Source organism: Pyrgilauda ruficollis, unplaced genomic scaffold (genome assembly GCF_017590135.1).
Source record: "Pyrgilauda ruficollis isolate IOZ18807 unplaced genomic scaffold, ASM1759013v1 scaffold1, whole genome shotgun sequence".
NCBI lineage: Eukaryota > Metazoa > Chordata > Aves > Passeriformes > Passeridae > Pyrgilauda > Pyrgilauda ruficollis.
Genome location: NW_024508100.1, coordinates 11007718 through 11020402, shown reverse-complemented (window position 1 = coordinate 11020402; position 12685 = coordinate 11007718). Strand labels below are relative to the sequence as shown.

The window sequence follows — 12685 nt, the reverse complement described above, 5'->3', positions numbered from 1 at the left end:
TCAGTCTTCATTTCCTCTCATTCCTGGAGTGAAGATTCTTTCAGACGCTGGAGATTTAGAGTCTCTCCTTTTCTCCTGGCAATCAAGGGTTTGGTTTCCATCCTAAGGTCTTATCTTCTTATATCTTTACAGTGTTCCTTCTCCCCACTGCCTTGTAGGTATCCTTCTGCCCTGATCTTTTAGGAGTGTTATTCTTAACAGTTCTTTGTCTCTCTTTGCCCTCATCAAGGTTTTTCTGTTTTCCTTCTGCCCTACCATTGACTGACACCAGATAATCTTTCTCCTCAATTCTGACAGTCCTCAGGAAGCTCTTTTTTTAAACCTACCACTAGCAAAGTGGTGGGTTTAAAAAAACCAACCATCTTCTCACCCAAGAAGGATGGCAAGAACTGCCAGGAGATCAGACTGGAAAGCTGCCTGCCTTTCCAGGTAAGGGCAGCAGGGCAGAAGCAGCCTCATGACCCCTCTGGCTGCAGGGCCTGAGGTGGAGTCCTCGGCATTCCCATGGGGTCTCTTGCACAGGCTGCAGTGACACATCAGAGGGGAGGTGGGCAGCTCTTGGCTTCCCTCATCTGTTCTTTTTCCCTTTTCCTCTTTTCTACCTCTCTTACTTCACCCTACTTGGCCTTCTCCTACTTTTTTTCTTCTAGACTTCTTTAAACGTGTTCACCAAGTTTTCTTCTTGCATTACACTTCACTGAAGCATTCTCTTTAAAAAATCCCATTAATAGCTTGCCTTCTTTTTGTGTGTGTGTCTTTTTCTGCCTTTTCTGTCCCTTTACTTATTTTACATTTCCAAGCCTGATCTCTTTGAAACAGTGTGCACATTAAAATAAATAAATAAATAAAGACCTGTAATACTGTCAGTTTTCTTCAGGCACCTTTCCAGTGCATTTAATATAACTGAAGGGCATGGAGTCTCCTTGGATAAGGCAGGCAGACCGGATCCTGGACACCGCTCCTGGGCTCAGCTGTGCTCGTGGGCCCTCTTTGGCTCCCATTCTGCTTTCAACACAGCAGCAAAAGCTGAGCAAAGGTTTTCTTCATCACCTATGGGCCCATCCTGGTTCAGAGAGGATTGCCAAAATAACAGAGCATATGAAAGGTGCCAACACTCTCTTCTCAGATGACCTCTGCAGTCCTTTAACACTTAAGAAGGCAGCATGATCTGATCTCAGGCAATCTCTACTACAACACATCCCCGGCAATGTCTGTATTACTGCCTCTAGGCTGGCTCAGCGTCTCCAGCGGGGAATTTGTAGCACCCAGCCGCTGGCGTCTTCTCCTGGCGGAAGCTCAACCATTTGAAGAGAAGGGGAGGGAAAAAAAATCCCAATCAGGACGCTTGCACATGCTGTTCTCTGCTTGCTCGCCTGGGTGTTCTGCTGAAGGACTGGGACATCTGCAGAGGAGGGGAAGCGGCGGCGGCTGGAGCGTGCCCTGGTCAGGGCTGGAGTTCCTCCAGCGCCGGGGGCTGTGAGTGCGCTCAGCCGGGGGGGCGAGCAGCGGGGCCGGGATCGCGCTACCCGGAGCGTACGCAGACAGACGTGATTAAAATTCAAGCCTAATGGCCTCTGGCATAAACAACATTCATCAGCCCGGGACTTGCAATGGATCTAAAGCCGCTCGCAGCAGCTCGGCAGAGGAATGCAATCGGGAAATGCACGTGAAAATGTGCAAGAAGATTGCCCAGCTCACTAAGGTAGGTCTCGCTGTTGCAGTCTTTCAAGGGAGGTGAGGCTGTCCTGGCCGGGGGTGTCAGGGAATTGTCTCCTCTGGTGCTCCTAACTAAGAGGAGGGAAGGGAAGCGGGTCCTCTCTTCTTAGGCTGTTGCCGAGAACATCGCTGTGCACAAACTTCCCTGCACACAGTTCCCCCGCGGGGGCTGCAGCCCGTCCTAGGGGGTGCCTTTGTGGCAGCCGGTGGACGCCTGCACTGAACTGCTCTGATTACCGGGCGACCATAACGGGAGGAGCTCCAGGTCCGCGAAGACGCGGGGTTTGTCTGGGAGCTGTTCAGAGGGATTGATAGTATCCGCTTTGCTTCTAGAATTACGAAGACTGCAAGTAATTTGAGTTTTATAGGTTCTCAAGTAATATTGTTACAAAGCTGTAGCCAGCGCGTGGTACTACAGTACAATAATACTCTGACTCGCAGCTAATTGTTCCTGATGTGCGTAAGGGCTACTTTAAATGACGTCTGTAAAAGGAGTTGAGAAGAGACAGGACTAAATTACGTGGTATATTGTACTTAAAACTTTTAGTCAATAGTGAACTATTTGATATTTTCCACACCGTGTTAAGAAATGAGTAGATGTAGATGTAAATGTGTAGGAAATGGCAGTTATCTATTAACCTATTCTTATGCTGCATCTTTGTCAGTGAGGAAAACATATTTACTACCCTTGTTTATGCAGTTTTTACATGGTCTGTAACCTCACTGCAATTGATATAGACTTACTGGCAATGAAAAAACATTGACTGAAAATACAGGTCAAAGAATAAGAAGTCATTTAGATGTTCAAGTGAGAATGGCTTACTAGTTACAGTGCTATCATTCTTATAATAACTGTATGTGATAGTGTACATCATGTGCATCAATACATAAACAAGAGCTACCTCTAATTACATATACTTCCTATATTATACCTTCTGTACTATACCAGTACTTACTTTACAGGTTCTTTGTATGCTTTAATAGAATTTGTATGTTTTAATAGAATTTGTACACAATAAAATCCTTACTTTTGCCCATACATTGTATAATTTTATTGCAGTAATTTTTTTCATATGTCTTTTGCTAAATTTCTATCTGTTAAAGTGTGTGTGGGTTGATTTCTTTAGTTTTGGTAGAATTTCCCCTCTAGATGCTTTTCAGTTATCTGAAATAAAGATGATTTATACCTGAAGCTCAAAAAATACTTCTGAAAAGCAAATAATTCTGTTTTGGAATGTGGCTTTTAAGAAGTAATTTTCTCTGCAATACTTACAGAGAATTCATGGCACAACTGGAATTTAAATCACATGGTTTCCCTTCTGAATTCTGTGGAGACTAATGCAGTGCCAACAGCAAGCACGTAAGAAGCAAAATCTGACACCAGATCAACTGAAAATTGGCTATATGGGAAATTTGTTATAGTAATTTTTGGCCTAGGAATTTTGAGAGCTCCCTTTTAAAGCTCTTGTTTTCTTGGTTATATTACAGTCTGAATGATTATAATAAAATCCCTTCTAAATATAAATGGCCCATAGTGCTTTCCTTTTTGTTTCTAACTCAGTATGCAGTAGTGCTGTGTTGTTGCACAGCTGCAACTTCCTGTCTCAGTGACTGTAGCAATTTTCATTGATGAGGAGATAATGATCTCATTATTCATCCACTCAGTTTTGTGCCAGGTGAGATGAGTGCAAAATATGTAAATTAGGTATAAGATATAGATCTTGACTTCCATTCTCTTTGTTACATAGTCACTAGGGGCCTCCTCCTACTCTCAAAGGCAAAGAATAAGTGTGTAAAGGTATCAACAGGAACCAAACTGGGTGAGATGATAAGTTCCTGTCCTTGCATGTAGTGCTGATGATGTCTTAAGGTGTTAGGGGAATACAGGGGTCCAGGGAATCCCAACAGCTAATTTGGACAGAGACTCTGAGAGCTGCTCCCATTCTACTATCCTGCTATTTCTGGTTTTGCAGAGGTAGAATATAGGAAGTTTTCATACCTTCAGTCATGCATTTTTTCTCTTCCCCACATTTTTGGCTGTAGCTGCAAAAAAAGTACAAACCTTTAGCAATATTTTGTTTGCTTTGAGCCAGAGACTACTAGTTTTTTGTAGCTCACTTCTCTTGAAATGGCTATATTTGTGTTGTATTTGATTGTAGTATAATGCATGACTTTGTAGTAGTTATTAAGTAATACCAATAATGATGTTCAAACTTCTCCATCAGACACTGGACCCATGGCATGCTGTTTCATGCTTCCCAGTTCTTTGTACTTCTGTATCTGTTTAGCAATGACATGGAGTTTAAGATGCATGGTGACTTTTATAAGACTTGGGGTGTCATTCCCTGCTGCCTCAAGTTGCAGATTTGTAACATCTACTGGCTGTTAAGGGATTTTCATGTGCTTATGGTATCTCAGCATAGTCCTTTTCACTTGAAATAGGATGAGAAATTCAAATGAGCTCTCAAAGAAGAGTGTTGAGGATCAGCTTTCATTAACAGAGGCAGTTTGGACAGGGCTGACAGGAACTAGATACACTACAGATATCTGTGCTATTCAGGCTTCTTTTCAAACCTCTGCCAGTGAGGCTCAAACCAAACCTGCTGTTCCGGACTGCAGTTCTGAAACCAAGCCTAATATGAGTACCTAGAAAGGTGACGGTACCTGGTGATCAGAGAGCTACCTAAGCCACAAACTAGTTCTGTTTCCTTCTTAGAAACAAATTCCTGGATACCAATGGAGGGGTATATTTTAATGAGAGAAAACAGTTATTCTCAAATACTTTTTTCCCCTCGGGGTTCATCTGACTCTATATTGCAAATCTGGGAACCTTGTCACACATTTTAAATTGCAGTATTACTGGTCAAGCAGATTGTTACTAAAAAAAAAAAAAAAAAGTCAAAAAGTCAAGTAGTCTGGCAAAAATTTTGTGTATATATGTTGGATACTGTGAGTTGTAACAGAGGAAAAGAGTGCTGATGCAAGGAAAAGTTAATTGCTGGTAAAATGCACTTGCAAATCCTTTTTTCCCTTTAGGGGAAAAAAATGTCAAAGGGAAGCAAGTGTGTTCCTCTTCAGAAGCAGCAACATAGGCAGATGTTCCTTAATGACTCTGTGTGGAGCAGTTCAAAATGTTACATGTTCTGACTGCCTATCACCAGCAGTCACTAGGAGGTTTAGCCCCTCAGCTCGGTCAGCAAGGTAGAAAATATGACCATTATTTAATAAGCTTCAGTGGAAAATCAGCCAGAAAAGCAAAACCCTCTTTCCTGCATTGTTTAAGGGAGGGATAGCTGACTTCTGCTCTATTATGCTCCTATTTAGTTCTGTTAGCTTCATTCTTGTGGGTGGAGATTTACCTAAAAATTCAGCAAGTGACCTGGCACGTGTGTGAGGCCATAAACTGTGTACACCACTGCAGTGTCTTGTAGCAGGGCTATATATTAGATCTTTTAACCTTTCCCCCTTTATGTGTCATAAAGCTGTCGAACATTTCTTGGTTTTAGACATGAAATATGATCAAACTTTAATGGTTTATTCTGGAAGCACCTAACAGCTGGGTAACTCTAACAGAGCACTTCTGTGGTCTACTCATATTCCTGTTGAAAAATGTGGCCTTTTCCACATAGTTTATTGACCTTGTTTGCTGTGATGTATTAACAGTACTCACTAACCAGTGCTTACAGTGGTTCAGCTGCTGTGCAGTTAGTTATTATGCTACCAGAGCTCTCCTGTGTGCTTGAGGCTTTTTGATCTCAGCTCTCTAGAGACGTATTCAATATTCTACAAAAATGAAGCAAAATAGAATAGAATAAAAACTAGGATCATGCTTTTGGAGCAACAGTATTTTTCCTTTCAGCAAGGAATATAAAAAATTATTTCCATGTCGGCAAATAGAGAGAATCTATAAAACTGCTTAAATCATGTGCTAACAAGACCAACAAAATCAGCCATCCATAGCCCCAACTACTTTCTGATGTATTTGTTTTCATTATTTTTGTGTACAATTTGCTATCAAAGCTAGCATTATTTTTGCCTATGAGCTGACAAGAATGTGCAGTAACTTGTCATTACTATGTTTTTCCTTACGGAAAGTTCCTCCCTAAAAAGGATCTCCTGTGTTATTACATGTATGTGCAATGTCATAAAATTGCGTTGATCAGCTAGTCAAAAGCAGTATTAAAGCCATACTTCTATTAGGAAAATGCCTAGTATCTTCTTTGGACAGCTAGAAATTATCATTTAAATTAACTAATGGGAGAAGAATGACATCTATGTATGGAACTACTTCCTTACCATACAAATTTGTCACTAATTATATCAAGTTTGCAGAAAATCGATGGTCTTACTAACTGGCAACTCAAGACTACTTTGTAATGGAGAGTACATAATGAATTCAAGTCTCTTTATCAATGAATACTAGTTAATGTTTATATACAACATGTTTTACATATTATTAATATGCAAATTACAGGCAATAGGCAATAAAATATGTAATGAGCCATTAATTGCACAAAAGAAAATTGCAAGCTTATAGCTTTTCCATATTCTGTCTTTTTTTAATGGTAATATTTAAAAGTCCCTTTTTCAGTCACACTATAATAGTATCTCTCTCCTAATATTTCCTTTAACCAGTATGTACATGCCAATATTTTACAATTGTGAAAATTATACCCAAATTAGAAGTCATTGCCAAGTCAGTTGAAGATATTCTCTTGTAAATATTTTGAGCTATGTATTTTAGTCTTTTGAACACTCCAGCATTGAATATTGTATATAAAATACCTATTTTCCATAAAGTATCATGTTCTTCCCGCCTCACTCCCTCAGCTATCACATCCTCATTAGTTAAAATATTTTCTGTGTTTTATTAAAACAGCTGTAACATTGAGGTAGAACTCTCTCTGTTGCCACCTCTACAGTCATATTTTAAACACCTTAAGTGTCTCACTGTTCTTCCTGCCTGTACACGAACAGACTGTCTTTAGTCTGGTTCTGAAAACTACTTAACCTTTGTTTTTAAGTAGGAACAGGTAGACATGTGAGTTTTGGGTTTTTTTGGTTTTTTTTTGGCTTGTGCTTAAAGGGAGGCAGGATGTCTGTGAATGTATTTAGAGCAGTACCAAGGGAAAAATGTGGGTTTTGGGGTTTTTTTTTGTTTTTTTTTTTTTTTTTTTTTTTTGGCTTGTGCTTAAAGGAAGGCAGGATGTCTGTGAATGTAGTTAGAGCAGTACCAAGTCTGAGTTAATTTATCCAACCCCCCAGTGGGCACAATAATTCAATCTTCTCTGCGCTGGTTCAAACTTGGCATTTTTCTTCATGTGTATTCGTTTGTCTTCCAAAGTTGGAGACAGCAGAGTACACACAACTCTGTTACTGAGGAAATATTGCCTTTATTTCATAAAGAAACTACAAACTGACTGACTGCTTTCAAATAGGGATTTTTTTTTTTCTTAAGTTAACGGCCTGGGTGCAATTCTTCTGAAGGAAGATTATATTTTTTAAATGTGTGTGTCATTCAGAACTTTGTCTGACTTGGTTTTCAGGCGCCTAAGGTAAACACAGTCTCCTACCAGTGAAGTCTTCTGTTTTAATTATCTTTGGAAGCTCAGCATCTGGCTGTGACTGTGCACTGACTGGTTGTTACTATATAACCCTCTTAGAGGGTTATAGAAGAGCTACCTTTAAATGTAAATATGAGCCTGCAGGTGATTATTTTACTTTTTTTCATTCAGCAAGAGAGAACTACTAGAATTTGACAACAAGGCTGTTAAGAACTATATCTAATACTTTCACGTGTTTTACAATGTTGAAATGTTTTTACTAAGATACTGATATGCCTTAGTATTTAATAAAAAGAATATATTATCTGTAGACTACAGGACATAGCAATGCAGCTCGGTGCATTGCTGCTACACTCTTTGCAGTCTGCTTCCACTTTTTCTGATGATAAATGGTGGTTAAAGTTTGTTGGTTTTATGATCATTGATGCAATCCCAGAAGGTGTCCAGCATATGCTTAATAAGAGTATCTTCCTGAAATGGGAATGTGAGTAGTAACTGTATTGAGTCAATCTCCATTTTACTGTTACAAAGGTTTGTGTAAAAATGTCCTGGGTACAAAAGTAACAATGTAGTATTATGATGTATATAATGATGTATTATGTAGCCCTTTTGCTTCATAACACTATGTTCACTTGGGGTTCAGTGATGCTGCTTTGAAAATGAGGAGAGAAACTCAAAGAAAAATATCTTTTAAAAAACACTATGGTGAGGCTGGTCTGGGACAATAGCCTGATTCTGATGGTGCCCAGAGAGTTACAGGAATATGACATGCATCTGGTGTTCTTGTCTAAAGTTTCATTGCCTTCATTGATCTGTGAGATTTTCCAGAGACTGGCAGAGTATCTTAATACTTCCTTGCCCTAACTGGTTTACAATCACTTCTTGAATCCCTGTGATCTTTTAGTTGAATTTACTTACAGCAGCAAGAACTTAAATTTTGGTGCCTGTAGTAACAGAAGCTGGTATTATAAATTTATAGATTCCTGAGGGTTCTGATGGTTTCTTTTCTTAATTAGCAAAGTATCTAAAATGTGCAAAGAAATCTTTTAAATTTTAAAAAAACCTCTCTGAGAATGCAAACTACAGGAGAGTAAGAATTTGATCCAATCTGTATAATGCTTTAGTTTGAGTTAAGAAGCAACACAACTCATTTTATCTATGCTCATCACAGATCTACATAAAGGGCAAAACTTGGAATAAATATTGTGTTTTAAATAAATTATAATATTTGTTTCTACAAAACCATGTATTTTTTTGGGAAAAATCTCTTCCACCTCGAGCTGTAATTAAATCAACAGCTCTACAGCTTATATTTGCAAGACTTCCAAATACTGCTGTATTTAAAGTAAATACTTGGAAAGATGGGAATCAAGTGAGAGCTTACTTTGACAAGTCTGGGTACTGTATTTATTGTAAAATTGGACAATGTTGCTTTATTGTAATGTGCAATTTAGAAGGTAATTTGGAAGCATAAAATTTCAGGTAGTTATCTAGAATGATTAAAAAAACCAACCGAACAAAACGCTTGAAAGCACTGAACTGCAATTCTGCAATTTAGTCTGCAAATAAAGTCTGCAATTTAGACTCTTTAAAGTTCTTTAAAAGTCTGGGATGTAATGAAACATTTCTCAAAATACAGTGTTATTTTGGCAAATGAATTCTATCACCACTGTATTTAAATCTGGTTGATGAAATGCATTAGCTCATATTTTTGAAGTATAATTGAGATCAAACTTCTGTGAGTTTTAGATAGGTTTATATCCTAGAAGAACTTGGTATGTAACAAAAACCAGACCTAAATTATCTGTAAATTTCATGCAAATAAGTCTTTTTTTTTTCTTTCTATTAACACAGAATTCGTGACTTCAGTTGTGTACTAAAAATTCACCTGGTCTACAGTGACAACAATGGACAGAAGACATACATTTGTCAGACAGATCCTCCACCTCTTGCACATTATACATCTGACAGAGTGGTTAGACATAGACAAACAAATTCAGTAATTCTGGAGACATTTTTGGTGTTTATACAACACAGATTAGTCTTGTGACTCTTATTACAGTCAAGACACTTCCTGGACTCCCAATTAACTTTTGTGGCTCTACAGCATATTTTTTCTGTGCTGAAATTATTGGTGCCTTTTATAGCACCTGCTCTGCTTGTGGAAATATTCTTGCAATATAGTTTTACCTTCATAATTCTTAAATTGCCTAACAGTTATTCTTGTGGCTTATTAGAAACTGTAAAATACAAATGAGGGACAGCTGGATGTCTCTTTAGTGAAATTTAGGCCAGAGCTCCTTTTATGTTAGATCGCACTTGAGAGATTGGGTGCAATACGTAAACCACTAAACTACCATTTTCTGTGTTCAGTATTGCACTACACCAAGCAGAAAAATAAAAAGGTAAAAGATGGGACCAAATAAATGTACCTGTGCCATTTTCTTGTATTAAATTTAAACTAAAGAGGGTGGCAGAAAGAGTCAAAAAACATGACAAAATATATTAGAAACATGTAGACATTTTAGGTTTATGCTTTCTTGATACATTTTAGTATTTCATTGTATTTTTTGGACTGACTGTAACACATGGTATGTGTAGGAAAAGGGGTGATATGTTTAAATTTGAAGAATGTAAGATCAACTTGCCCTCTTCTGCGGTGAATCTCTAGACAAGGCGAGCCTGAGGCAGACTGAGGAGGGTGAGACATTGCACCATGAGCTTCTGCCCAAGAGCCATCAGATCATGTAAACACAGGTGGATTTCATACAGAGACATTGGCTACCTTTGTGCTGCACCACCTCTTCCAGGGTGGTGCAGCACAAGGTAGCTGGGAGACTCTTCCAGGATCTCAAGGGCTTTATTATCATGGATGAAAGGATATAGATTCACCCTGAAATAAAAGAGAACCTTGTGGAGCAAAATCCTTTTTTATTATTGTAATTAGGATTCATTCTGGTGTAGGATACAAGCCATGCACCTCTTTGGGATGTTTGGAGTGACAATTTGTTTAAAGCTTCTCTCATACTACACAAGACAACATATGTGTTTATGTTATGAACAATTGCTGCAAATATTTGGATGCATGAAATTATTCCTGTGCTTTCAGGGAACCACAGAGAAGGCAAGGGAAGAGCTGAGACTTAGTACTTTAGGTCCCAGGTCATACCTTAGAGCAATATCATTTATCACTTACCACCTCTGTATGAAATCAGCATAGATGTAAAATGGGATCAGCATTGTAGCTAATCATAGCCTAGGCCTGTATCTTAATTAAAAGACATTATTCTTCAGTCTTAGGACTTAAGAGACTGATTAGAGTATTAATTAATGAATTGTGGGCGGTGGGTTTATTTTCTGGAAAGCCTGTGGAGCTGATGACAAAGGAGGCCAAGGAATAGAGGAGCCATTTGTTTAAATAACTGAAGTTATTTTTAATAATTTTTCTGTCCTTTGCTTTTAAAGACACCATTTAAGGCTGGCATGTTTTTCAGTACCTCTCTCTGCTCTGCTCGGCAAGCAGACGAGTTGAAAGAAAAGTGTAAAGGAGATGATGCATGGAGTGACCTGGCGTCAGTGAGCCTCTAGCAAACTTCCTTCTTACTAATAGAAGTTTGTCTCCTTCCCTGCTTTGTGTAGAGTGCTGCTGGGAGTACCCTGTTTGGCACCTTCATCCAGGGCCTCTTCTCATTCTTTTGGGGTTTTTTTTGTTTGGTTGGTTGGGGTTTTTGTTTGTTTTTTGTTTGTTTGGGTTGGTTGGAGGGGTTTTTGGGTTGTTTTTTTTTTTGGTGGTTTTTTTGGGGTTTTTTTTTTTTGGTTTTTTAGTGTTTTTTTGTTTGTTTGTTTGTTTGTTTTGTTTTGGTTTTTTTAAGGGATTTTTCTGTTGTTGTTTTGTTTTTTGGGGTTTTTTTTGCTTTTAACTTTTTTTGTCAGGAAGGTTTTGTGTCTACTAGCTTGGGCCTGAAAGAAGACTATTTATGATCTTCTGCTTTTCTGTGTTTATTTTTAAAATCATCACTCCACCTTCCATACAAAATTGTCTTATTCAGCTAGAAAAGCAACCTGCTAGAACTATTTTTTTCATTATGATAGTCAGGTTCCTCTAAGAGTAATATTTAACACTGCTGTAGGAAGAGAGTAATTTTTGGTTTGAATGCTTTAACTGTCTTCAATGTTAAGGTGCAGTTGAAAGTTTTCTTTTTTAATTTTTTTTTTTTTTTTTTGTTTGGGTTGGTTTGTTTGTTAGTTTTTTTTGCTTTTAACTTTTTTTGTCAGGAAGGTTTTGTGTCTACTAGCTTGGGCCTGAAAGAAGACTATTTATGATCTTCTGCTTTTCTGTGTTTATTTTTAAAATCATCACTCCACCTTCCATACAAAATTGTCTTATTCAGCTAGAAAAGCAACCTGCTAGAACTATTTTTTTCATTATGATAGTCAGGTTCCTCTAAGAGTAATATTTAACACTGCTGTAGGAAGAGAGTAATTTTTGGTTTGAATGCTTTAACTGTCTTCAATGTTAAGGTGCAGTTGAAAGTTTTCTTTTTTAATTTTTTTTTTTTTTTTTTTTTTTTGGTTTGGGTTGGTTTGTTTGTTATATCACCCTAAGGAAAATGAGAAAGGAAATTCTATTTAGATTTACAGCATTTGGAGGATAAACTAGGACAAATAAGATTCACATTCACTGCACTGTTAATATTCAAGTGTATATGTATAATATTTTTTTTTACCAACCTGCCATACAGCACTCAGGTGCTATAAACTCAGTACAGTGTTTCCCAATCCATTTGGTTTTGGAGAGCTGTGAGGAGGCAGAAGCCATTGGTATTATGGTAGTGACTCCAAGAGCAGTGTTGTGCTCTTTTCATTTGAAAGCTATTCTGTCTGTACTGTCAAATGATCAGTTTTAGAGCTGCTTTTTAAAAGCTGTTTATCAACACAGCTGTTAAGGGATTTATACCACATTAGTGTACACTCACAATGTGCAGGTCTGAAATAATTTTTCAATATTTTTCCTTTCAGCACATAAAGCAGTGGATTCATCTCATATAACTCCAGTCTTCAAAATGAGGTATCTGGAATGGGAATATAGGAGCTACATTCAGTAGGGAGTAAAAGGGAAGGGTTTAAATTTCATAAAGTAGAGACCAGCAGCCGACTCAAAATTAAATCTTTTAAGAAGGTTAAGATATGGAGGAGTCAATTTCAGCACTCAAGCTTGAAGATTAAATTTAAGGGCATGCAAATCAAAATGCTTCACTGTGGTTCTAGCCAGTATTGAACAGAAGTGTAGGATTCATAGATGGGGCAGGGTGGCCACGTTCTTCCATTGTTTTAGATAACTCAACTAAGGTGCTGGTGGTAGTCTAACTACCACCTGGTAGTTAGAATGGCTAGTAGCTGGCTCA

At 38.1% G+C, this 12685-nt stretch overlaps 1 protein-coding gene across 7 annotated transcripts in view; it reads left to right on the top strand.

Annotated features, from left to right (window-relative positions):
* The first annotated feature begins 1271 nt into the window (after positions 1-1271).
* FAM184B (family with sequence similarity 184 member B) overlaps positions 1272-12685 on the top strand; it is a 39890-nt gene continuing 28476 nt past the window's right edge. For 4 of the 7 annotated variants that reach the window (XM_041474759.1, XM_041473952.1, XM_041473151.1 and 1 more), the window contains exon 1: positions 1272-1702. In XM_041474759.1, the coding sequence (XP_041330693.1) occupies positions 1568-1702 (135 nt within the window). In that variant the 5' untranslated portion in view covers positions 1272-1567. The remainder of the gene's footprint in view (positions 1703-12685) is intronic. The other 3 variants (XM_041476452.1, XM_041475613.1, XM_041477256.1) reach the window with 2 other exon arrangements.